Genomic DNA, 27,567 nt, shown 5'->3' on the forward strand with positions numbered 1-27,567 from the left:
GTTGAACTGGTTTCATTACTTCATATTTAGATTACTCCACTATTTGTACCAGGTTTTCAATTCACATTTTTCATACTTGTGGCCACTATGACCGGGTTCTTCCAGTACATACCTAATAATCCTCCCAAAATAATGGGTTTTATAAGGGATTTTTGGCAGCCGTAACTACTTACAAATCCCCCTACTAACCCATTATTTTAACAAGGGCATGTCGCACTGAATTACTAGTTATTCTATGACCACTAGAATAACTAGTTATTCCATGGTCACTGGAAGTTGAAAAATGTTGTGTATTTTGAGGGTCTTGAACACATTTTTAGCATATTTCTCTGCATATTAGGATTTCTTGTTCTAAGTGCCTATGAATTCATATTGCAAAAAAATTGTCCATATATGTAGGTCAATGTTTTGGAATAGTCCCCATATAGAAGTGCAGTCAAATTAGGGGGGTTTCGAATATTTTGGGCACATATTGCAACTAAAGTTGATTAAATTGTGAATTGTGCATTTTGAAGGGACTAAGAATAATTACCTTAATATCGTCCTATATATTCTTGTTGTGGAATAACCTCAATACATAGAATCAGTCAAATTTGACATATTTTGAAGACCTTAGCCATGCATTTAGTTGCATTTTTAAAAATCGTGGTTCAGATATCGCAAAAATTACGGTTAAACATGTTGTTATATTGGTGCTCTTATAACTATTCAACAACAATGTCGGCCTTACGAATCGAAATTTTGTCGTACGTAGAGTAAAAACAAAATACTCAGTGCTGAAGAACAAATACTAGAAAAAAATAACAACCATTAGTCCAATAACAAGAAAAAATTTTCAAATCTCCATAATTACCACTTTTTTAATACATGACTATTTTCACAATTTCTTCAATGAAAAAATAACGGCTATAAACGGCACGAGTTATGAGTTGATTTTGAAATAAAAAACTCTACACTAAAATACAAAATTAAAATTTTCACACCTCTCAAATGCAATTTTTTTAAAACTAAATGTACTTTTCGAAAATATTGAAAATATAGACACATTTTTACTTAATTTCAATTATAGTTTTACACCATATTTTCTATAGCTCTTTTTTTCTAAAATGTTAATAAGTAACTGCATTCCACTATTCCATTCTAAAATTTTCACTTTTGATCCGCAAAACCAAAATATCTCACTTTAAAAGCAACACATTTTGTTTTTTTGCAGCTACTTTTGAAAATGTGAATAAAAATTCAAAAGTCATATGGCCTTGATATTTTCTGTACATACGTAGATCTTGTACCCTATAACCGTATAATAATAGTTATTCCAAAAACCTAAATTCATTTTTTGAATTAATCTGCATGTTTTGCGATCTCAACCCTCTGTGCGGCGGTGAGTGTTGAACACACAATCCTCTGATTTGTAGTCGGACACACACGCTCTGTGCCACCGTACTCATAACTTAGTAAGGGGTAATATAAGTAGTTATTTTTGTTTTCATCACTTTGTAAGGGATTACATAATGACTAACGGTTCCGAATTCTTGCTGGGTAGTTTTAAAAGCACTGTCATAATTTTCAAAAATTAAATTTTTTAACGAATTGTTTTTTTTGTATTGGATCACTTACGGTGAATACAGGCGATACATTAAATATGGACTAGGACATATCCTATTGTTCTTTAGCATACAGCGTAACACATTTACATCCCAGACACCACTTTGGATAAAATTTTTTAAATCCGTTTGGCTGAAAATTATGCCATTCGATGATGGACAGAAGAACACGAAGATCAGTGTCAACGTCAATGCACAAGGAAAATATAATTTTATGGACATTTTCCTTTTGAAAATTTCGCACAATATTATAAATGAAATATGTTAAAACCTTTTCTTTTATATTTGCAATTAAATGAAATCCTTGGAATATTTTTTGGTAAACAAACAGATCCTTTCACACTTTCATTTAATTTTCACTTTCGAATTTTTCATATTCATGCGAAACGTTTTGCCTTCTACGCGAGTATTATTCGACGAACATTGTGATTTTACGCTTGGCTTCTAAAATTAGCTTGCACTTTTTTCCGCTTATTTTTATTTTGAATTAATCGCGTAAAGAAGCTCGCGCCCGTTTGCAAGAGATTCGCTCGCTGATCACTCGTTCGTGTGTGTTTCTTCCTTGAGCTACCGCTACGTTATGTTGTTTACATTTCACATTTCGTTACGTTTAGCCAGTCAGCAAGCCAGCAAGCCAGCCAGCCAACCAGCTAGTTAGCCAAAGCTAGTCAGTCATTCCATTCTGCAGTATTTGGCTTTAGCAGCAGTTACCTGTTTGTTGTTGGTTGCACTTGAATTCCTTACAACTTCTGTGCAATGTTAACATGGTTGGTTTGTAAATTAAGAGAAATCGACCATGGTTATTGAACGCTATGTTATTGGTATGCAAAAAAGACTTGGTGGGACATAGTTTTAAAATTTTATGCTAAAATATTGGCTTTTATGCCAAACTATTTAAAATAGAACAGAACTATTAGCTAAATAATAATAATTTACAGCATGAACGAATAACCATATTCTGACACAGCGGGGTAATGGAAGACAAACTAGTGAGGAAAGGGTCCGACTATATGAAATCCTACACCACTGTGAATATGTAAAATATATCGGAGAAATATATAAATCTGAACTAATTGCGATATTCAGTATATTCTCGATAATCCGGACAACGCGGTATTCCGGACACTAAAATTATTTACACTATAGACTCCATAATCCGGACACCCCACATTTTTTACGGTGCCCGGACATATGTAACCCCCAAAATTCGTTGGAAGTTATGTCCAAAATCATTTTGGGCGTTATGTCCGGGCACCGTAAAAAATGTGGGGTGTTCGAACTATCCACAAAATCCTCCTGATTTCATAAAATTATTTGAAAACGGACATAGCACCCATTCCAAGGCGGACATGACTCACAAAATCGTTTTTGGGAGTTATGTCACGGCATCTCTTTTTAGCTCGATAATCCAGTCACTCTTGTTTTTTTATACCCTCAGCATTTATGCTAACGAGGGTATATACACTTTCATACGGGCAAACGTGCCTCATCGAAATAATGGTTTTAGACCCCAAGTATGTTTGGACGAAATGTGTTTCAGACAATTTGGAGTTGATTTAGCCATGTCCGTCCGTCTGTCTGTCTAGCTGGCTGGTGCGCACGATAACTCTCGAACGGATGAACCGATTTCGTAATATTTTGTCCAAACTTAGTTTAAGTTCAAAGATGGGTTATATCGGTCCACTCCTTCCGGTACCTCCCCCACAAAAGTTCGAAAATGTTCGGAAAATTTGTGCGCACTATAACTCTTGAAGGAAGTAACCGATTTAGTCCATACTTTGCACATGGTGAAATTTCTAACAGACTTAAATGAGGTTTCAAGATGGGCTCAATCGGACCAATCCTCCGGGTACCTCCCACACAAAAGTTCGAAAATGTTCGGAAAATTTGTGCGCACTATAACTCTTGAAGGAAGTAACCGATTTAGTCCATACTTTGCACATGGTGAAATTTCTAGCAGACTTAAATGAGGTTTCAAGATGGGCTCAATCGGTCCAATCCTCCGGGTACCTCCCACATAAAATTTCGGCACAGTTCAGTTTAGGACCAGCTTACGAATCGCTTTGATTTTTGTTGTAACAACTTGTATTCACTACCCCTATACGATGGTACAACTTTCATCAGGGTCAAGCCTATACTTCCTGACAAAATAGCCTGAAAGTTGCAAAAATCCCTATGACATCATGTGTAGTGGCTGGAGCGCACTATAGCACTCGAACTGGTCAACGGATTTGGTCAGAAATTTGGCCTCCGTTTGGGCAATACCGGTCCACAAATTCCAGTACTTCCCCCAAAACTTAAAAAATTTCACTAAAATGGTATGCAAGATACACTTTAGTGAACATTCTAATATTTTGTCCAAATTTAGTTTAACTTTTAAAATGGACCATATTGGTTCTCCCTTTAAGGTACCTCCCCCGCAAAACGTTGTTTGAGTGCAGTTTAGGGTCTGTTCGAAGTTCCTTTGGAAATGTATACCGATGCTATTGGTTGTGGTCCTGTTTACAGCGATATTATGTTTTCCTTGGACAAGTTCATGCTTCCTGGTATACTGGCCCAAATGTTATACGATGACCCACCGAAATTACTAGTGTGTGCGATATCTATCGGAAAGATATGACTTCCAAAACAAGATCCACTTTCAAGTACCTCCTTCGCAACACTTTAATCCTAATCCAGATTTTTGTCTGTAATCCAAATGGGGCACAAAATTCTGAAAAGACCCTAAATACATTCGATCTGTCCGTAGATGTAAGGTTCAATTCACATAGGTTGAGGGTATATCTTTGGCGGCAAGGCCGACTGATACCTTTTTACTTGTTTTATCTACATTCACATACAAGGTTTCCCATTGAGCAAAATTGTCGGGTTGTTGAGATAATCATTAGGCTTCTTAAACGGAAAAAGAGTTTTGATTTATATGCATTTTTAAAATATGTGTAAATCGCGTAAATATCAAAATCATTTTGTCCGCATGTGATTTTCATATACAGCGAGACCATTATAGGAATTCTGTAGCTTTTATCGATTGAAAAGTTGTTAAAATTTCTTTTGTTCTTTTGTTTCAAAAGAAATTGTTGTAAAATAAACAATGAGTAAAGTTGTTAAAAACCTACAGAAATATAATTTCGACGCTAAGATGAAACATCGGCTGCATTTTAGCATTAAAAACATATAAAACATCGCTAATTTGCTCAGAGTGCATCCGATTTCAGTGTTCACCATGAAAATCTATATCGATATATACAGTTGCGTGCAAAATAATAGCAGTGCGGAACTACTATGTACGAAAATTGCAATAATACTGCTATAAATCATTAAATTAATTTAATAATCTGCATTAGGAGAATGCAATAAATGCCCGGTCTAGAGATGGTATTTACTGGGTATTTACCCGGTAAATACACGCAGAAAAATTTATGTTAGAAATATGTTTGGATCCAAACAAATATATGTTTGGATCCAAACATAATATGTTTGGGTCCAAACAAATATATGTTTGCAACATTTTGTAACATATCTCAATTTGATATGTTTGGGTAAAACATATTTTTTATGTTAGAACATTTTTTTCATGGGTGGAGAGAGGATGTTTGTCAACGAGAGTAATAACAGTGCTCTCGCGGCTGTGGAATGATGTTTTTGTAATGAAGAGTTGTGTGTATTGTATAATAGAAGACGTGGAAGCGAAGAAGGGGGCTTTGGCGGCATGTATGCGTCAAACTCGTGTGTTTCTTGTTTTGTTGTTGTTAACTAACTTAGCTTTTGTTGTTGTTAACCAACTTAGAAGAAGAAATGATATGAATTATATTTTTTTTCTTTCTTCAGTGTTTTAGATGCCTTTGTAGAGTCAAGACGGTAAAGTGAGTGAATAAATCAGTGTTTTGTGTTTTCTTAAAGAAATTGTGCTTTTTAGTAAATTTAGTAAAATTTATTTATTACATTACATAATCATTTGAGTCTAGATGCCGATTCCCCGCTGATGATTTCAACTATGAGGACAATTAGTTTTATTTCACAACTAAGGAGAAGCGTTCAACTATCAATCAGTTTTCCTTTTATTAAAGTGTGTTATGTATTTCTTTGGAATTTTGTATGTACCTATGTGTTTGTTGTTCTTTTGCCTTTCAATAAAAAACCTCAAGATTTGTGTGTATACTATAGTAATAGCCAGTGAGTTCTTACTGAGAGCAAGTGAGCACACATTTCAAAGTGTTTTACATTGAATTTTACGCTCCCTTGCTCTCAGTAAGCGCCCACTGGTGCATGTGTTTGTTTTTGTTGTGCCTTTTGGGTTTGTATTTTTTTGCACCCAAACATATAAAATGTTTGCACCCAAACATAAAATTGTTTCCACCCAAACATATATTTGTTTGCAGACCCAAACATATATTATGTTTGGGACTGTTGCAAACATATATATGTTTGCTGCAAAATATGTTTGGGACATATGTTAGAGAGGCCGTTATTTTTTTGCGTGTACCCACACGGTGGATAAATACCGGGTAAATACCCATTTGTGGGTAATTATTTGGGTATTTACTATATTGAATCGCCAATACAACATCTTACACCCTATTTCTGGGTTTAGGATGTGAAATCGTTTCAAAATGGATAGTTTAACAATACTTTAAACAAGTGGGTAAATACTTGAATAAATACCCGAGTATTTACCCAAACATAGCGTAAAAACTCGTTATCTGCCGAACCACTAACGAAATTTGGCACAAAACTTTCTTATATCAATAGTATTAAATGTATTGAAAATGGAGTCCCTGGGTCCATGGTTTGATATAGCCCCCATATAGCCGTATCTCCCGATTTAAGTTATTTTTCACCTATTAGCCACATTATACAACCAAATTGGCTGTAATTTGGCACAGTGAGTCCTCAATGAGTATAAAATATCCTTGCAAACAATTGGCAACGTAGGTCCACGATTTCTTATAGCCCCCATATAAGGGTACCCCGATTTCGAGTATTTACCCAAATATAGGGTAAAAAGTCTTTATCTGCCGAACCACTTCATGTAGGCTGACAAAATTTGGCTCAAAACTTTCTCATATCAATAGTATTAAAGGTATTGAAAATGGAGTCCCTGGGTCCATGTTTTGTTATAGGCCCCATATAACCGTACCTATAAGAAAACGTGGACCTACGCTGACAAAATTTTGCAAAGTTATTTTATACTCATGGTGGAATCACTGTGCCAAATTTCAGGGGCTATATGAAAACATGGACCCAGAGACCCCATTTTCAATACCGGATGTTCTCTTCGTCAAGTGGTTCGGCAGTTAAAGAGTTTTTACCCAACATTTGGGTAAATACTCGGGTATTTACCCAAGTATTTACCCACTTGTTTAAAGTATTGTTAAACTATCCATTTTGAAACGATTTCACAACCTAAACCCAGAAATAGGGTGTAAGATGTTGTATTGGGGATTCAATATAGTAAATACCCAAATAAATACCCACAAATGGGTATTTACCCGGTATTTACCCAATTTACCATGTATTTACCCATTGGGTATTTACCCACTGTCCATCTCTAGCCCGGTCACTTTATGACTTCGTCTACAGCCGGCTAATCTTAGTTTATGTTTATAAATTGTTGGTTTCATATCTCGGAAGCCGATTGGATTTTCATTTTTGGATCTTTGGCAAACGTATAGCTCTAGTTCTGGATAACAAAAATGAAGACCATACCAATCCATAAAAGTGGATTTTTAGCACGTTTCCAAAAGATTTGGTCTTATTTCCTTCGTTTTATCAGATTATTTTTACATTAAAATAGCATCCGTGCTATGGATATTAATTGCTTTGAGGGTTTGTACGATGATTTTCGACCATTACAAATAATTTTTGAGGAAATACCACCGATATCTTCCACTATGTGGACAAAATTAACCCCTAACCACAAAAAATTGGATATTTGTGTGGGTGGTACCACAAGGATTGGACAGTTAGGGCCCAAATTTGAACATAAACTAAGTTTCGACAATATTTAGAGATCCAAAGTTTGGACCAAATCGGTTGCTACGTCTATGAGAAATCTCGCGTAGCATTTTAGCGAATATTTTCGAACTTTTGTGGGAGAGGTACCGGAAGGAGTGAACCTATAAGCACCACCTTCGAATTTCATCTAATATTCGAAGAAATATTACAATATTTAAAGTGTGGACGAACGCAGTATTTGGTTGCAGCCTCTACATATGGTGCAATAGGGGTTTTTTACAACTTTCGGGCTGTTTTCTCAAGAAGTATGGATTTGCCCCTGAAAAAACTTTTACTGTCGTAATTGAGGCAGCGAATGCAAGTTGCTTCAACAAAAATTAAAGTGATTCGAGAGCAGGTCTTAACGTGAATTTATCCAAAACTTTGGAAAAATATAATCCATATTCGGACCTGATCTATAGATATATTAGGATGTGTAAAGTATGGACCAAATCGGTCACTCCCATCAAGAGTTATCGTGCGCACAATTTTTCCGAATATTTTTGAACTTTTGTGGGGGATGTACCTGAACGAGTGGACCGATATACCTTATCTTCGAACTTAAACTAAGTTTGCACAAAATATTACGAAGGCGAAATTTTGAACCGAATCGCCAGATCCGTTCGAGAGTTATCTTGAGCTCCAACCACTACACACGGTGTCATAAGGGGTTTTTGAAACTTTTAGGCTATTTTCTCAGGATGTATTGACTTGCCCCTGATGAAACTTGTACCGACATATGGGTGGCAAGGAATACAAGTTCTACAACAAAAATCAAAGCGATTCGAGAGCAGGTCCTAAACTGAACTTTTCCGAAATTTTGTGTGGGAGGTACCCGAAGGAGTGGTCCGATTGAGTCCATATTGGAAACTTCTCTAAGTCTGGTAGAAATTTCACGAATTTTCACGAAAGTATGGACCAAATCGGTTACTTCCTTCAAGAGTTATCGTGCGCACAAATGTTCCGAAAATTGCCGAACTAAGTTTGCACAAAATATTACGGAAGACAAATTTTGGACCGAATCGGTTAATCCGTTCGAGAGTTATCGTGCGCTCCAGCCAGTCAGACAGACAGACAGACGGACGAACCATGCTAAATTGACTCCAAACTGTCTGAAAAAGATTTCGTCCAAGCATAATTGGGGTCTAAAACAAATATTTCGATGAAGCACATTTTGCCCGTATGAAAGTGTATATACCCTCGTTAGCATAAATGCTGAGGGTATAAAAAACCTTAAACTTTACATGTTCCAAATTTTGTGTGGGAGATACCCTAAGGAGTGGTCGATGCACGTTCTATATTTGGACGTAATCCAAGTATGTACGCGAGTCTTATGTTAGGCAGAACCAATTTTAGTTAGTGCAGGCAGATTTCTTGAAGCTCCAGGGCCATTATCTCAAAAAGCATGGACTTGTCCCCGAAAAAGAATACACCGTCAGGGAAAAGAATACAAAGTCAAAAATTCAATTTTTAACAAAAAGTATGTCGTTTATTGACCATTAATCGGTCAAAAAAAATGTTTATAGGGGCTATACCAAAACCTGCACCTTTGTCCACAATTTTTGGTGGAGAAGTTTCTGAACCATTGGGAACTCCAAATGCCAAGTTACAGCCAATTCGGCCTAAAAATGAAGATAAAATCCTTAAAACATTTGAAATCGGGTGGTACCGCTATATGGGGGGATATACCAAAACCTGGAGCTTTGTCCACAATTTTTGGTGGGGAAGTTGCTGTACCATTGGGAACTCTAAATGCCAAGTTACAGCCAATTCGGCCTAAATATAAAAATAATATCCTCAAAATGCCTGAAATCTGGTGGTACCGCTATATGGGGGCTATATGAAAAAATGGACCCATATTGGTTCTGGCTTCATATTCATGTGTTGTCATCCAAATCTGAAAAGTGTGCAAAGTTGAACTAAACGGACACCAAAACAAGTTAAATAAAACACTGTAAAAATTAACAATCGGTGACAACAAAAAAATTGGGTAATCCCACGGCAGCGAGTTCTTTCGTACCGGATTGACCCGAAACCATAGTGTTTCGACCAGGTTGGCAGCCGCTGGCCTGGCAGCCTGTGCTTTACGTAGGTTTCTATGCTGCTACAACAAAAACAACAACAAAATTGGGGTTTTCTTAAGGAAAGTCGATTTCTGAACCATTGTGCGACACTCGTTGATAAGTGGAAATTTTCAGTCTTCATAAATCTTTCAAATAACGATTATTTTCAACAAGTTAGCGACCGATAGCAACAGTATTAACTTGCCTTTAAATATCTACCAATTTTTGTCGGTAACGGAAAAATAGGCAAAGAATTCCACAACTGGTTTAGTTAAAGCTACTAATTAATCGAGTAATTATAGCATATTAATGATTTCCTAACACAGCCGATGGATGAAACAAAACTCAAATAATTGCCGAAATCACGTTTTTCATAAACTATCCAAGAACTATGTCATATATTCTCTGTTGTTGTTTTTTTTCACATCTTGTCTTATCATACTCTCCCCTCTTGAAAACTTGCCATTATGAATGGCGCACTTGACTGGCTTGATTTATTTTGAGCATGTTTACAATTCGCGATCTATAGACTTTAACTCAATTTCGCTTAAATTGGCTCAAACTGTTCACAGTGATCTTTCGATGGTCATTATTTTGACTTCTGAGTGAAGTTGTTGTTTTCTTTTTGTTTTTGATTTATGGAATCATGATCAAAACAACAAATAAAATATTTAGTCTCTTTGGTATTTTATGGATGTTATTGTTGTTGTGTTGGGCTGCTGTCGTTTCAATTATTACACTTGGGATTTATGTTATGAGAGTGGTGTAGTGTCAGAGTTATGCTTTGTTTACTTCTAAACATATGTGATTTGTGTTTAGCTTGTGTGCATCTTCAACACTATACACAGTAGCTTTTTGGTCGGTTGGCTGCTTGGTTTGTTTTAATTTAGATAGACATGTGTTATAATTATGTTTTCCCATTGTTGTTCGGTGGTGAAATGAATACAAATGAAAATGTAATGTGAAATGTTATTACGTGGGTTGTTACTTTCATTGTAGTTGTTGTTGTTAAGATTGTTTGGAATGATGTTGCATTTCTTTGGCTCCTAATCAGGGTGGAAACAATTAAATTGTAAACGCTTGTGCCTTAAGTCTTTTGTCTTTGTATGAATATGAGCCAAATATGTTAATCAGAATATGGAGATTGTGTGAAAGATTTTTTTGTATTAGATAGGTATTACATACTTTTATTTGTGGGAAATTTGGAAATTCATACAAAAGATTACTTCATGAAATGTCCGTCTGTAATGGAGCAAATCACTTTTTGCAAATAATATATGTGAAAATTTTTTAATAATTGTAGACATTAACAGCCTATTTATGTATGTCGCACGAAAACCCGTACGAAAGGAAATCAGTCACTCACTTCCGCCTAAAAAGGCGTTCATGTATTTCGCAAACTATCGTGCGACTGCCGTTACGTATCCTATGCGAAATAGTACTAATTTGTTCCATAAATGAGAGCCAAATCTATATAACCAATATTTTTGAAAATTTAATATGGCTGAAGCCAAGGTTTATCCTTTTAAAACATGCGACTTGTGATTATATATTATACACATTAAATATTTGTAGATAAAATGAAATGTTTTTGGACGTGGCAAAAAATATTGGCCTTAAAAGATAATTTGCGTGGAAGCTGTGGCTATGTTTATGTTAACAAGTAATAAAGTATCAGTCGGCTTTGCCGACAGAGATATACCCTCAGCCTGTGTATATTGAAACAATTTTTTCCCAAAAAAAACGCATGTATTTAGGGAGTTTTAAAATTTTTGGGCGTTTGAACTGACAAAAATTTTGATTAGGATTAGAGATCAAAAGTTTTGTGGAGAAGATACTAAAAATAATGGATCTCCAGACACTACATATGGTACCATAGGGGTTTTTTACAACTTCAGGGATGTTTGCTCAAGAAGTATGGACTTGCCCCTGAAACAACTTTTACCATCGCAATTGAGTCAGCGAATGCAAGTTGCTTCAACAAAAATCAAAGCGATTCGAAAGCAGGTCTTAAAGTGAACATGTATCCGAAATTTTGTGTGGGAGGTACCGGATGGAGTGGACAAATATAGTCCATATTTGAACCTGATCTATATCTGGTAGATATATTAGGATGTGTAAAGTATGGTCCAATTCGGCCACTCTCTTCAAGAGTTATCGTACGCACAATTTTTCCGAACATTTTTGAACTTTTGTGGGGGAGGTACCTGAAGGAGTGGACCGATATGGCTTATCTTCGAACTTAAACTATGTTTGGACAAAATATTACTAAGGCCAAACTTTGGACCGAATCGGCAGACCTGTTCGAGAGTTATTTTGCCCTCCAACCTCCTCACACGGTGTCATAGGGGTTTTTTATAACTTTCAGGCTATTTTCTCAGGAAGTATGGACTTGCCCCTGATGAAACTTATACCGTCGTATGGAGGGCAGTGAATACAAGTTGCTAAAGCAAAAATCAAAGCGATTCGAGAGATGGTCCTAAACTGAACTTTTCCAAATTTTTGTGTGGGAGTACCCGACGGAGTGGGCCGATTGAGTCCATATTAAAAGCTGATCTAAGTCTGGTACACGCTCCACGATGGGCAAAGTATGAACCAAATCGGTTACTCCCTTCAAGAGTTATCGTGCGCACAAATTTTCCGAACGTTTTCGAACTTTTGTGGGGGAGGTACCGGAAGGAGTGGACCGATATAGCTCATCTTCGAACTTAAACTAAGTTTGGGCAAAATATTACGAAAGCCAAAATTTGAACCGAATCGGTTCATCCGTTCGAGAGTTATCGTGCGCTCCAGCCAGCCAGACAGACGGACGGACATTGCTCAATCGATTCCAAATTGTCTGAAACACATTTCGTCCAAACATACTTGGGGTCTAAAACAATTATTTCGATGAGGCACATTTTGCCCGTATGAAAGTGTATATACCCTCGTTAGCATAAACGCTGAGGGTATAAAAAATGGGTTGAAGCCTATCTGTCTTTTTAAACCCTAAGCATTTATGCTAACGAGGGTATATGGCCATATTTGTAGAAATTTAACTTATGTTGAAGCGTATGTTTGATGTATTGTAACACGCGAACTATTGTACATCAACACAAACTCTGAACGTATATCGGTAAAATGAACTGTTTTAGCACGATTCACCGAAGGATTTTTTTAAATAATTATTTGTGCGGAAGCTTTGACCACATTAATGTAAAAAATAGGGAAAAATGTTTTGAAGCTAACACGTTTTTTATTATTGTCCAATTATTAGCTTTAGAACACAATGCACAGCATAATGCTCAAAGAGAAAGTTAAAGAATACACTTCAGACATTAAGCTTCCTACGTATAATTTTTTCGAAGTTTCACTTTAACCACGTCAAAAGGATGCTGACATTTTGATGCAAAAAAACAAGTGGTTTTGGAATTTTTGCTCTAATCCGGACGCGCAACGAGATTTGTCTAAAACTTATTATGTGATTGGAGTACTCGCGAATTCGCATTTTTGATGTATAAGTCGAGTGTGTAGTCTTCATAGGATCGCAGCAATCTTCGCCCAAAGTCAACATTTTTGTGCGTAAATTTTTCTGAAAAACCTACTTTTTTGGTCCAAAATGTACAACTGTCTTATAATTTCCGTGGAAACCCGCGTAAAATTAGTTTTTTTTTGCGTTCTGAATCTAATAAGCCGCAACGCGTCCAAATCGGTCCACTAGATCGGCGGATATGATATCCCTCAAATTTCGAAAAAGTGCAAAATTTTTTTTTGAAAATATCGCGTAGTAAAATGAGTTTTGGATGTGTCAGTTCTACTTAAATAAATAGATCGATACGCGTGTTTAAAATTTGCGAAAACAGATATTTAAAAATTGTTGCGAATCCAGAGATATAATAGATTTTTCCTAAGAATTGAGTGCGATGCTACCTCCACGGTTCTCGATGGATCGCATTGAAACGGCATAAAATGATGTATTTTTTAATGGTGATCATTGAAATCGGATGCGTATATCATAGCCATTTTACTGTTTTTTTACCCCCTAATATTCAACAGATGCTACATCGTGGTCACCAAATAAAATTTCACAAAGTGTATATCAAATAAAAGGGATTGATTCGCTGTTTACGAAAATCGGATGCGCATCATGTAATTTCCACGACTACGCGGTTTCTATGCGCTTCAATATTTTACTTTAACTTTATTTTAATTTTATGCCACAATATGAAGTCCTTGTGATTTAATCTAATGATATAAACACTTTCGCCAATACGTAGGTAAACTATAAAGCAAAAATTGGTTGCAACGGAATATATTCATTATTGCACGAAATTTTGACGAAAAAGAGAAAGAACTCTAACATTTTTTTCTTCAACTTTTCCTTTAAAATCATAAAACAACAAAATTAGAATAATATAATTTTTATTTTTTATACCCTCAGCATTTATGCTAACGAGGGTATATGGTAATATTCAAAAATGTTTTACAATCGTTGAAGTTAAGGTTCACCATTTAATAAGTCGCGAACTGTTAATATATTTTATAAAATATGAATATATTTACATGAACTGAAGTGTTTTAGCCACGATCTTATAATATGAACCATAACAAATAATTTTCGTGGAAGCTGCGTTGGTGGTAGAGTTTCTGGTCGGGAATTCCCGGCCCGGGATTTCCCGGGAATTCCCGAAATTTTTTGAACGGGATTTCCCGGGAAATTTTTTTGAAATTCCCGGGAATACGGGCATTTGTATTTTCATGTATAAGGCATGTATTTTTTTATACCCTCCACCAAAATATGGAGGGTATAATTAAATTTGTCATTCCGTTTGTAACACATCGAAATATTCATCGGGGGCCATACAAAGTATATATATTATTGATCAGGGTAAAATTCTATGTCGATATAACCATGTCCGTCTGTCCGTTCTTCCGCCCGTCTGTTGAAATCAACATACAGCTCGCAATATTTTGAAGGTTTTGGACTCAACATTCCTCCGAAATGGCTGAAATTTGATATTTAATCTTCGTTGGTGGTATAAAACTTTCCCCCATAAATTTGTCGGTACAGGTCCAGGTTTGGATGAAAATAGAGTACACATACGAGGGCTACTACATAAGTTTCTGGGCTTGACAACAATGCCAGGCGCCATTTACCATTTCCATTGGAGGACAGAGTACTGTCCTCTATAATAGAGTACGGTTGGTCACCGTACCTATAGAACGATACCTTCCGATTTTCGTAATTCTGAAGGCTGTGACGTCAATATCTCACCGAAATGACTGACATTTGTTATTTAGTCTTCTATGGGTTTATAAAATATTCCAGAAAATAATTATTAGTATAGGTCCACGTCTTCCTATGTCCCCCATGGAAGCATACCTCTTGATTTTTGGTATTTGTTAGGTTTTACAGCGTGTTTTTGTAAAAAGTTTTTGCCCATTCGTTCGTCGATTTCATGAACGAAGACACAATTTGGTTTTCATAGCGATTGACGTTTGTATTCGTGTGACAAACAAATGAAAGCTTTTTATTTTCGTAACAAAATCAAACGAACGAATACGTCAAAAATAAACGAATGGAATAGACCCATCGTTTTGAATGAAAAATATATAATTTGAGTAATAAATGGCACAAAACACACGAAAACTGGAGGGGAATGCAATTTTATTCATTTCCATAGAAGCACACGCGTATATGTACATCGGTTTCTTCATATTATCACAAATATTTTTGGACAAATTTGATTACATTTTTTCTTATTTTTTGTTTTCCATCTGTTTATCGGGGTTGCCATCAAGTAACACATTTTACGTGCAGATGTCTATGCAAAATTTCCAAAATAAGTATCATGCAAACCCTGAAATATAAAAGCTTTTATGAAATAGACGAAAGATTTCAGATAAAAACGAATTGTTCGTAAAATTTTACAAGAACCAAATTTTTAACGTATACGTTTTAGTACGAACGGTTCGTGTGACAGGCAAGCATTTTTACACCCTGTTAACCACACTATCTTACAGAAATATTGGTATTTGTCTTCTTCATAAAGGAAGGAAACTAATTGTTCCATTTTACTTCAATACAATTCGTGGTGGAGGGTAGAACAAGTTCGGCCCAGCCGAAGTTAACGCCTTTCTTACTTGTTTGCCTTATAGTTATTTAATGTCGGCAATATAGTGTAGTCGCGATAATTCGTGCCCCGATTATTCGTAATTGCGGGTCCATTGTAAAAATCGCGGTAATTCGTATAAAATATATTTATTTTGGTCCTCTCGATAATTGGTGTTTTTCTCTGGAATTCGAACCTCACATAAGTCTATATTCTTAGTTGATTCCGGCAAAGAATAGGAGCACTCTGAACTTTTTGAAGCCATTTCCTTGTTGTTCTAGTCTATATTTTTATTGATGGCGTTCTTGAAGGATATTAATTTACCATGATATAAAAGCTGTGATCTATTCGAATTGTTGTATTCTCCAAAATTATAGTATGCAATATTAAAAACTGTATAATGTATAAGTGGCAAATAGAGTATATTAGGGTTGGAAGCCAGTAATAACTATGGTATGAATGTTCATATAAGTACGCCTCTAATCATTGGTGCCACCGTGTTGCAATTGTGAAGTCGTGTACTCAAAAGGTCAGCCGTATAAAAATTCTTTGATATCAAGGAAGCTTTGCTAGGATGGTAGTGCGAAAAATATATTCTATATAACCTCCGCAAATTAATCAGGAATAATTGGATTTTGATCACATACATATAGATATTCTTGAACAGCTGCCTATGCTGTATATGATTTATTGTTCTTTCAAAATTTTGGATGTTTGCTATTGCTTTTTGACCCTTTAGTATTTTACCCTTAATATTGTTCCAAAGAGACAACTAACGACACAACTACACATAAAGGGAGTAAGTACTTCATGTTTGCTTACTCTCTGTCACGTCTATGCCTCAGGGATTCGATTTCCCATAGTCCCGGGAATTCCCGGGTTCCCGGGAATGAGAAATTTTCATTCCCGATTTCCCGGGAATGAAAAAAAGTCGGGAATTCCCAAACTCTAGTTGGTGGTAATATAAAAAAATGGGTAAAAATGTGTTGAAGTTAGCAAGCTTTTTTGTGTTTTTTCTTGATTTCTGGTCAAACGAGGGAAAATTCAGACCTGAGCTCAAAGAAAGGATTGAAAAATACCCCTTGGGCAACATGATGCTAATGTGTGACTTCTCGATATATACAGTGCATCCCTCTTAAATCGATGCTGACATTTTGAAGTTTTGAAATCGGGGTTTTTTGAATTTTTCTTATAATTGGAGGGCGCAACCAGATAATGACCTAATCTATTTATTGGATTGTAGAACTCGTGATTCCACGTCGTTTGATGTATATCTCATGAGTGTGCTTCCCACAGCTCCCTAGTAATAGGAGTCCAAAGTCGAATTTTGGTACGTAATTTTTCTTTAAAAACCTATTTTTTGGCTTCAAAATTTACAACTATGACTCAGGTACCCTTGAACCCCGCGTGATTTTAGTTTTTTTCCGCGCCCGATTCAATGAGCCCTACCGCGATCGAATCCATCCACTAAAACCGCTGATATAGATACCCTGAAAATAGGAAAATAAGCAAAATTTTATTTTGACTAATCCGCATACTTAACCGCGATTGCCCTTAAATTTTTTTACATAAATGGAATCCTTTATGCACGATTATAATATTTGTCAAAAAGGTGTGTCATGAATTTCAGAGATTCGGGAGTAGTATTCGTATTTAACCAAAAATAGAATCAGGTAGCACATCCGCGGTTCTTGACGAATCTGTATAAAATTTGTCTTATTGACGTATTTTTAACAGGGGGTCACTGAAATCGGATGCGCCTTATAATCATATGAACATCGCGTTATTTTTACCCACATGAAGCATTTTGGTGCAGTAAGATGCAACTGATGGCACACTTTTGCGGTTAAATGAAACATGGAAAAATGCAAACATATTGGCAGAGATGCACTCGCTCTATGCGAAAAGCACTATTTCGCGCGTTATACGGTTTTTAACTTTTATGTTTTTTCTTTGATTGTAATATCTATATCACTCTTTATTTTTTAATTCTATTGCTTATCACACTATGCAAATATACTTTCACGATGATAAACTATTTTCCTTGAAGAGGTTTTAGCAAAATAATTCAGGTTTTGTTAGGAAATTTAGCGAAATAGTAGAATAACTCCAAAAAATTTTCTCAAATTTTTCGTATTAAACCAAAAAATATATTCTTGAAATAATGTTCCAACAATAAACTTTTGTCTTTTGTTGTAGCTGCAATATGCAATTTAAAATCCTAATCAATAAAATTTTGGTCTCACATTTTTCTGGACATTGTCAAGATTCTGTACGTATTTTTAATTTATTTTTTAGAGATTTTTATGGACTCTGAGTAAGAATAAATAAAATTTACTCCAAGATTCCTTCATTATTTTTTGATTTTCCGCGAAAATGAAAATAAATTTAGCTAATATTTAGGCGTCTACGGATAGATATTAAATGTTGTTACCGATTTATATATACATTTTGGTATTGCAACACAAAGGGAATTTTTAAATATTTTTTCTTTATAAGGGAATAAAACCCCCCATAACTTTTGGGCGCAGCATCCAATTTTGTGAACGCGAACATATTTGAAGCCACGATTTTTTTCTTAACCCATGTAACAAAAATCGTGAATGTGCTTCTCAAAATTTTTTTAATTTTTTTCTCGATGGAATTTTAAAGGAAATTTGAATTTTACCATATACACTTTCATACGGGCAAAATGTGCCTCATCGAAATAATGGTTTTAGACCCCAAGTATGTTTGGACGAAATGTGTTTCTGACAATTTGGAGTTGATTTAGCAATGTCCGTCCGTCTGTCTGTCCGTCTGTCTGGCTGGTGCGCACGATAACTCTAGAACGGAGCAACCGATTCGGTTCAAAATTTGGCTTTCGTAATATTTTGCCCACCCCTTCTGGTACCTCCACATAAAAGTTCGAAAATGTTCGGAAAATTTGTGCGCACGATAACTCTTGAAGGGAGTAACCGATTTGGTCCATGCAAAGGCACATCCTGAAATGTGTACCAGACTTAGATAATGTTTCAATATGGACTCAATCGGTCCACTCCTTCGGGTACCTCCCACCCAAAATTTAGGAAAAGTTCAGTTTAGGACCTGCTCTCGAATCGCTTTAATTTTTATTGTGGCAACTTGTGTTTACTGTCCCCCATACGACGGTACAAGTTTCATAAGGGGCAAGTTCGTACTTCCTGAGAAAATAGCGTACTTCCTGAGAAAATAGAAAATAGTGTGAGGTGGTTGGAGCGCAAGATAACTCTCAAACGAATCTGCCGATTCGGTCCAAAATTTGGCCTTTGTAATATTTTGTCCAAACATAGTTCAGGTTTGAAGATAAGCCATATCGGTCCACTCCTTCAGGTACCTCCCCCACAAATGTTAAAAAATGTTCGGAAAAATTGTTCGTACGTTAACTCTTGAAGGGAGTGGCCGAATTGGTCTATACTTTACACATCCTAATATACCTACCAGATATACATAGATCAGGTTCAAATATGGACTATATTTGTCCACTCCATCCGGTACCTCCCACACAAAATTTCGGATAAGTTCATTTTAAGACCTGATATCGAATCACTTTGATTTTTGTTGAACAACTTGCATTCACTGCCTCAATTACGATGGTAAAAGTTTTTTTAGGGGCAAGTCCATACTTCTTGAGCAAACAGCTCGAAGGCTGTAAAAACCCCCTATGGCACCATCGCGGGAGCGCCTTTTTAATAAATCGCGATTCAAGTTGACTTTTTTTTAGCTATGAAAATTCTCTACAAAATCGACCTTTATCATAAATTCGTAAGTTTTACCGTTATTGAGATATAGAAGTTCAAATGTAACGCTACCTTATAAAACAATGTTATACATGATGCGCCTTAACTTTAAGTGAAAACCGCTTACACCTGAGATGTTTTTGCGGATTTTGAAACAGTAATGTTCATAGGTGAGAAAAATCCAAAAATAAGAAAAAATCGCTTGAGTGATTTTTAAATAAATCGCGATCAAAGTTCACATTTTTAGGTTTTCACAATTTTGCTTGTAAACCGCAAGTCCCATCGAAATGGGACTAAAGAAAATGTTTTAGCAGTGAAAATTCTGTATAAGATTGACCTGCATAATATTTTCGTAGGTTTTACCGTTTTTGAGATATAGATTCAGATTTTTTTCTCAGATCTTTAGGATGTTGCTTGAAAACCGCAGTTCCTATCGGAATGGGACTTAAGAAAATGTTTTAGCTGTAAAAATTCTTTACAATATCGGCTTTCATATTTTTTTCCTAGGTTGTACCATTTTTAAGATATATAAGTTTAAGATGGGAAATTGCAGTCATGACACTGTTTTATAAGTAGACAATACAGTCAGTGCATTGTCCAAATTTGAACTTCTATATCGCAAAAACGTTAAAACTTAAGATAATACCATAAAAGTCAATCTTATAGAGAATTTTCACAGCTACAACATTTTCTTTTGTTCGATTTTGATAGGGCTTGCGGTTTACAAACAAAATCGTGAAAACCTAAGAACCCTAAAAAATGCCGAATTGAATCGCGATTTATTTAAAAAGGGTTCCGGCAATTTTTTGATTTTTGATTATATATTATTTTCATCTATGAACATTGTAGTTTCAGAATCCGCAAAAACTTCCCAGGTGTAAGCACTTTTCATTTAAAATTGAAAACGGCTGGGCCGATTTGGATAATTCTTTTTGTGAAATTTTAGCCACACATTTTTTTAAATTTTAAATTTTTATCTTTTCTTCAAAAACTACTAAAATGATTTTTCTGAAATTGCCAGGGATGGCCCCGGGATAAAATGGGATACAAATTTTGTTGAATTTCGGAGGGGGCGGGGTACTTCCCCTATACCCTATTTCTTTAAAAAAGTCATTCATCTTCTTCTTCTTATATAAAAGACAATGTGTGTATGTTAGTATGTACATACATATGTTTCGTATTGGCTCAAAAACAGCTGAAACGATTTTCTTGAAAATTTCAGAGAATGTTCAGGGAACACCGGTGGTGCAAATAGGCAAGACGAGGTACCTCCCCCATGCCCTACTTTTTTTAAAAAAGCTATTTTAGCTCGCCCACTTTTTAAATATGTTATATATCCAAAACTGCCGAACCGATTTTCCTGAAAATTTCAGAGAATGTACTACTTAACCCATCTTCTTGAAAATACTTAGTTGAATTACGGCGGGGTACCTCCCCTATGCCCTATTTTTTAAAAACGCTATTTTAGCACGCCCACTTTTAAATATCCAAATATCCAAAACTACTGAACCGATTTTCATGAAAATGTCAGAGAATGTACAGGGAGGTGCCGTGGTGAAAAGGGTTATAAATTTTGTTGAATTTCAGTGGTGGCGGTATACCTCCCCTATGCCCTATTTAAAAAAAAAAAACACTATTTTAGCAAAACTGACGAACGTATCGGTGAGAAAATTAATTTGCGAGGCAATGGTGGTTGTATCTCCGACCCTAGGTACTCATTTGGGGCATAAAGACCCACCCCACACCCACTTTTTTAAATATGTTATAAATTCAAAACTACTTAACCGATTTTGTTGAAAATTGCAGAGAATATACAGGGATGGCCCCTGGTGAAAATATATTTTGTTGAATTTCGGAGAGGAACCTCCACAAGGCCCTATTTTTTTAAAACCGCTATTTTTGTAAATATTGCGAACGTATAGGATTGAAAATGAATTTGCAATGGTGGTTGTGTCCCCCACCCTAAGTCCTTATTTGGGACCTAAAGACCCGACCATGCCTCTTTTTAATATGTTATATCGCCAAAACTTCTGAGTCGATTTCCATATCATTTTCAGATGATGTACAGAGATGGCCAATGGTGGGAAATAAGCTATATATTTTGTGGAATTTCGGAGAAGAGGGTTATCCCGTTTGCCCTACTTTTTTAAATGGGCTATATATGTAAATCTTACGAAAGCTATAAGTCAATGGAAATACCAGATGTTATACATAACATCTTATTTTAAAGCAAGTGTTTGGATTAGAAGGCAAAATATAGATAGATATAGCTTCATCAGTTATATATGATATACATTATAAGAAGGTGGAAGGACGACACAGTCGGTCCTTAAGTTGCCACTGGAAATTTATATGAATGAAGGGAATAAGTACAATATTAAATAGAAGTTATCATTTGGAACGAATGTACGATGGCACATAAAAATTCCCTAGAAGCTATAGGTCGCTTTTTGAAGGATTTAATTCCAGCAGATGAAATAAATGCATGCCTCAAGGCATCAGTTCTTTGGCGGTATGTCAAAATTGCTTATCAACACCAACATTTCTGAAATTTTTTTTATTTATACTCACTTGCAGATCCCGACTAATTATGGATGCAAGAAATATATAATTGACTTAAGAAAAGGTAGCATAAAACTGTTTCAAGGGCCAGCATCGCGGACCGCGTCGGCTAGTATTATAAATACAATAATCTACTCGCTGAAGTCACTTTGTGATAACTATTTAGTAAAATTTGTGCTCATTAAAATAAGTAGTGCTTTTATAATATATTTTTTTAAAGCAGAAATAAAACCGCCTTAACTTTTGCCCGTAGTTAACAAAAAGCGCATTCGTATATATTTTTTGAGAATTTTGCCTTTTTAGGCGAAGATCATTTTTAGTATTAATTTCTAGTTGGAAATCGAGCTTTATGATCAATAATGCATCTGAAAAAGGAAAGCCGACGACACGAACCCACCACTATGTGACATGACATGTTTCGCCTTTGGTAATGAAGGCTCCTCAAGGACGTGGGTTCAAACCCCAGCCTGGCTCAGCTTATTTTATTTATTATACCCTCCACCATAGTATGGAGGGTATATTAAGTTTGTCATTCTGTTTGTAACACATCGAACTAATCATTTGCGACGCTATAAAGTATATATATTCTTGATCAGGATAAAATTCTAAGACGATCTAGCCATGTCCGTCTGTCCGTCTGTCTGTCCGTCTGTCCGTCTGTTGTAATCACTCTAGCGTCCGCAATAATTGAGATAGAGTGCTGAAATTTGGCACGCGAGGATCTTTTTTCCATAGGCAGCTCAAGTTCGAAGATGGGCTATATCGGTCCACTCCTTGGTATAGCCCCCATATAACGGTACCTCCGAATTTGAGGTATTTTGACGTTCTTCGCCACATTTGCAGACCGAATTAGCTATAATTTGGCACTTAGGGTTCCCAGTGATCAACAAACTTATATCCCAAAGGATATGGGCATAGGTCCATGTTTTGGTATAGTCCCCATATAACGGTACCTCCCGATTTTCGGTATTTTGAGAATTTTAGCCACAATTTTTAACCGAACTATCTGCAATTTGACATTTGAGGTTCTCAGTGGTCATGAAACATCTCCACGAAACATCGTCAATATAGGTCCATTTTTTGGTATAGCCCCCGTATATCGGTACCTCCCGATTTTCGGTATTTTGAGAATTTTAGCTACAATTTTTAACCCAACTAGCTGTAATTTGCCATTTGAGGTTCTCAGTGGTCATGAAATATCTCCACCAAGCATCGTCAACATAGGTCCATGTTTTGGTATAGTCCCCATATAACGGTACCTCCCGATTTTCGGCATTTTGAGAATTTTAGCCACAATTTGTAACCGAACTTTCTGCAATTTGACATTTGAGGTTGTCAGTGGTCATGAAATATCTCCACCAATCATCGTCAACATAGGTCCATGTTTTGGTATAGCCCCCATATAACAGTACCTCCCGATTTTCGGTATTTTGAGCATTTTAGTTAAAATTTTTAACCGAACTAGCTGTAATTTGCCATTTGAGGTTCTCAGTGGTCATGAAACATCCCCACCGAACATCGTCAACATAGATCCATGTTTTGGTATAGCCCCCATATAACGGTACCTCCCAATTTTCGGTATTTTGAGAATTTTAGCTACAGTTTTTTAACCGAAATATCTGTAATTTGACACCTGAACATCTCCAGCAAAGCATCGTCAACACAGGTCCATGTTTTGGTATAGCCCCCATATAACGGTATCACCCGATTTTCGGTATTTTGAGAATTTTAGCCATAATTTGTAACCGAACTATTGCAATTTGCCATTTGAGGTTCTCAGTGGTCATGAAATATCTCCACCAAGCATCGTTAACATAGGTCCATGTTTTGGTATAGCCCCCATATAACGGTACCTCCTGATTTTCGGTATTTTAAGAATTTTAGCAACAATTTGTAACCGAACTATCTGCAATTTGCCATTTGAGGTTCTCAGTGGTCATGAAATATCTCTACCAAGCATCGTCAACATAGGTCCATGTTTTGGTATAGCCCCCATATAACGGTACCTCCCGATTTTCGGCATTTTGAGAATTTTTGCCAAAATTTGTAACCGAACTATCTGCAATTTGCCATTTGAGGTTCTCAGTGGTCATGAAACATCCCCACCGAACATCATCAACATAGGTCCATGTTTTGGTATAGCCCCCATATAACGGTACCTCCCGATTTTCGGTATTTTAAGAATTTTAGCCACAATTTGTAACCGAACTATCTGCAATTTGCCATTTGAGGTTCTCAGTGGTCATAAAATATCTCCACCAAGCATCGTCAACATAGGTCCATGTTTTGGTATAGCCCCCATATAACGGTACCTTCCGATTCTCGGTATTTTAAGAATTTTAGCCACAATTTGTAACCGAACTATCTGCAATTTGCCATTTGAGGTTCTCAGTGGTCATGAAATATCTCCACCAAGCATCGTCAACATAGGTCCATGTTTTGGTATAGCCCCCATATAACTGTACCTCCCGATTTTCGGGAATTTTCAGTGGTCACGAAATTTCTTCACTAAAATTCATCAGCATGGGTCCATTTTTGAGGGTCTACATTGTTTTGATGAAACTACCCTCAATTTGACTCTTGAAGTTCCCTGCAGCTATAAAACTTTTCCGCCAAAAAATTTAAAGATAGGTTGACTCTTTGATTTAGCCCCGTAGGTGGTACTTTCACCTACCTTTCTTGGGGAAGAAAGGCCTTGGTGAGTATATTATGAACCCCGAAGGACAGATCCGTCGTGAGTCGAACTTCCGCGTTATGGCGTGATGAAATTTTTGTTAGAGACCCTGTGGGCCATCAGGAATTAGCTTTATATCTTTGTTCACTGTTACTTAAGTGCTCAACAAAAACAACAAAAAAATATATAATGCTAATTCATGATGGCTTACAGGGTCTCTTGCAAAAACTTCATCACGCCATAACGCGGAAGTTCGACTCACGGCGCATCTGTCCTTAGGGGTTTTTAATATACACACACCAAGGGCTTTCATCTCCAAAAGGAATTATCTCTGCCCCAACATTTGTGTTCACAGTCTAATTTAAGCAATATTGGGAAGCAGTAGGAGTCTATCCATGTCGAAAAGTTCTTCCACCTAAAATTGTGAAAAGACCCTAATTATTCCATTTTAATCAAGACTATTTTATGGTGGAGGGTATAAAAAGTTCGGCCCGGCCGAACTTAACGACTTTTTACTTGTTTGAGAATTTGAGCCAGGCTAGGGTTTGAACCCACGTCCTTGAAAAACACAAAGAAAAAAGTGTTGTCACGGCGTGCTAGTGTTCAGAGCCAAACTCATAACTTTCAAAGACTACGCTAAGCGTGTGTTGAGAGCCATACAATTACTGAACAAAACATTCAGAGTTGTAAAAACACAAATTGCATTTGAAAGAGTAAAAGTTAGATGATAGCGTAGCCGCCCCACATCCAATATGTCTGAGGAGCCTTCATTACCAAAGGTGAAATATGTCATGTCACATTGTGGTAGGTGTGTGGGTTCGAGTCGTCGGCTTTCCTTTTTCAGATACATTATAAAGCTCGATTTCCGACGATATATTTTTTATGTTTTTTGAAATGGAATATTAAATATTTGACAACATTCACCATATACCCACCCTCATTATGAGGGATGAGGGCATAAGAAGTAAACGAGTAACGATCCTATTATAAAACAATTGTTATTATTTGTTTAATTTTTAACATATCTATTAAACACTCGTGCTATATGAACTATATGGGTCACTTGAAATAGTGAAATTCTTCCTTAAAGTTCGGCGGGAATAACAAACGTCAAAGTATGTAGGTTTTACCTTTCTAAAATGAATTTGACAAAAAAAATCCATCATTATTTCAACCCATCACACCAACAATAACTCTCGTAAACAATTTCAATGTGAGTAGTTTCATTAAATTTGACATGTACGAGTATTTCACTTTCAATATGGTTTTTCAGTTTTATGAAAAATAATACACATGTATTTATTTTTTTCGATTTCATCGTAATTTTCTCAATTTTTTTCTTATATCAAAAATAAATACGCTCACAACATTTAACACAATTTTGCAAAAAAAAAAAGAAAAACAATTTCGCACAGTTTATCTCACGAAAATCACTTGCAATGTGAGTAAGACCGTTTAATGGTCAATGATCGTGATCGTGTTCGTGTCTTAAGTCTTTTGTTTTCATTCTTGAACTAGCATTTAATGAGCTTTTGATTGTCTGTCGTTCTGTTTTTTGTTTTTTTTTGTCTGCACTAGCGGAATATACAGCAAATCAATTATCTCTCGTAATCAACCAACTTACTTGGAATAAAATTGAAACGTTAAATATTTATGGGGACATGCATCCGTTCTTAATAGCTGGCAATATAACGGTTCAATATTTAAATGGCGTTGTATGAAAATATTCCAATCTGAACGATTCCAGACATAGACGTGAGCTGCATGGCGATATTAAAGAAATTATAACAAACACAATAATAAACTTTCATTTGCAAAACTTTTCAAATTTTTTGTTAATTTCTCTACCTTCTGCATTGCAAAGAACAATAAATGTAAATATTTTCCACATAGTTACAAAGTAAATTTTGTTAATTTTGCTAAAACATTTGCACTTTCTTCACTTGAAAATGGTTCTTCTTTGATGTTTCACTGGTTGTTGAAAACTGAAGAAAATCCAATCAGCCGTTATTGCTTGGCTTAGAACAGATGGAAAATTGTCTCTGGTTTCTGGAATTCTTGTCAAGCCAGTTGTGTACTGAGCGTTTTGAGAATGCGGACCATCTATAGTACAACACGTTGCTGTCTTGCCCAGTTGCCGTCTATGATTCCATGGAAACTTTTTCAATGAAAGCGATGACGAAGACAATGTTGGTTAACAGGACAACTTTGGTTTCGCTGCGCTCCATTTTCATTTACTTTGTTTTGATTTTGAAATTCGCGTGTTCGCGTATATTGTGGTGGTGGTGGTCAGCAGCGACGTTTTCATGTATTCTATTTCCTTGTAGTTGAGGAGGTAATAAATTTGTTTTTCCATTGTTTGTTCCTCTTCTTATATCAACATGTTTTGTACTGCCTCTTTTTTGGTTGTTTACGTTAATTTTAAACTCATAAACCAATTAATTACAAATTCAACGTTGAAAAACGCAACAAGGAAAATAATAAATTCTGAAATGCATGAACGATTTGTTCAAAACATTTGAAAATATAGTATAAACCATCAACAAATAAAATGTGAATATGGATGTAATTAAATTTGCCATGAAATGAAACAAATAACATTTTAATTGTATTCGAATGTACATTGGTCTTGTTGGGTCATAATGGGGAAAGGTCAAAAATCACAAAACTAGAAACACAAATTAGTCTGTGATTGAAATGTTTTACTTGCATGAACTTTGATCCAGCCCAACCCATTTTAAACCATATTTTAATATTTTCGTATTTCATTTCATATTTACGTAAAATCATTTCTAATTACTTAATTTGTAAACTAAAGTC

The 27,567-nt window shown here is 35.9% G+C and overlaps 1 protein-coding gene across 2 annotated transcripts in view; it reads right to left on the minus strand.

The window, feature by feature from the left end:
- LOC141395149 (phospholipase A1) overlaps positions 1-27,142 on the minus strand; it is a 71,615-nt gene extending 44,473 nt beyond the window's left edge. The window contains exons 1-2 of one of the 2 annotated variants that reach the window (XM_073970631.1): positions 26,596-27,142; positions 26,372-26,507 (exon numbers count right to left, since the gene is read on the minus strand). In XM_073970631.1, the coding sequence (XP_073826732.1) occupies positions 26,372-26,507; positions 26,596-26,638 (179 nt within the window). In that variant the 5' untranslated portion in view covers positions 26,639-27,142. Of the gene's footprint in view, positions 1-1,617; positions 2,220-26,371; positions 26,508-26,595 lie in introns of those variants that run through there. The other variant, XM_073970633.1, reaches the window with a different exon arrangement.
- Positions 27,143-27,567: the final 425 nt, after the last annotated feature.

This window comes from Musca autumnalis, unplaced genomic scaffold (assembly GCF_047663935.1).
Source record: "Musca autumnalis isolate F117 unplaced genomic scaffold, ASM4766393v1 scaffold_2, whole genome shotgun sequence".
In the NCBI taxonomy this organism is placed as follows: Eukaryota; Metazoa; Arthropoda; class Insecta; order Diptera; family Muscidae; genus Musca; species Musca autumnalis.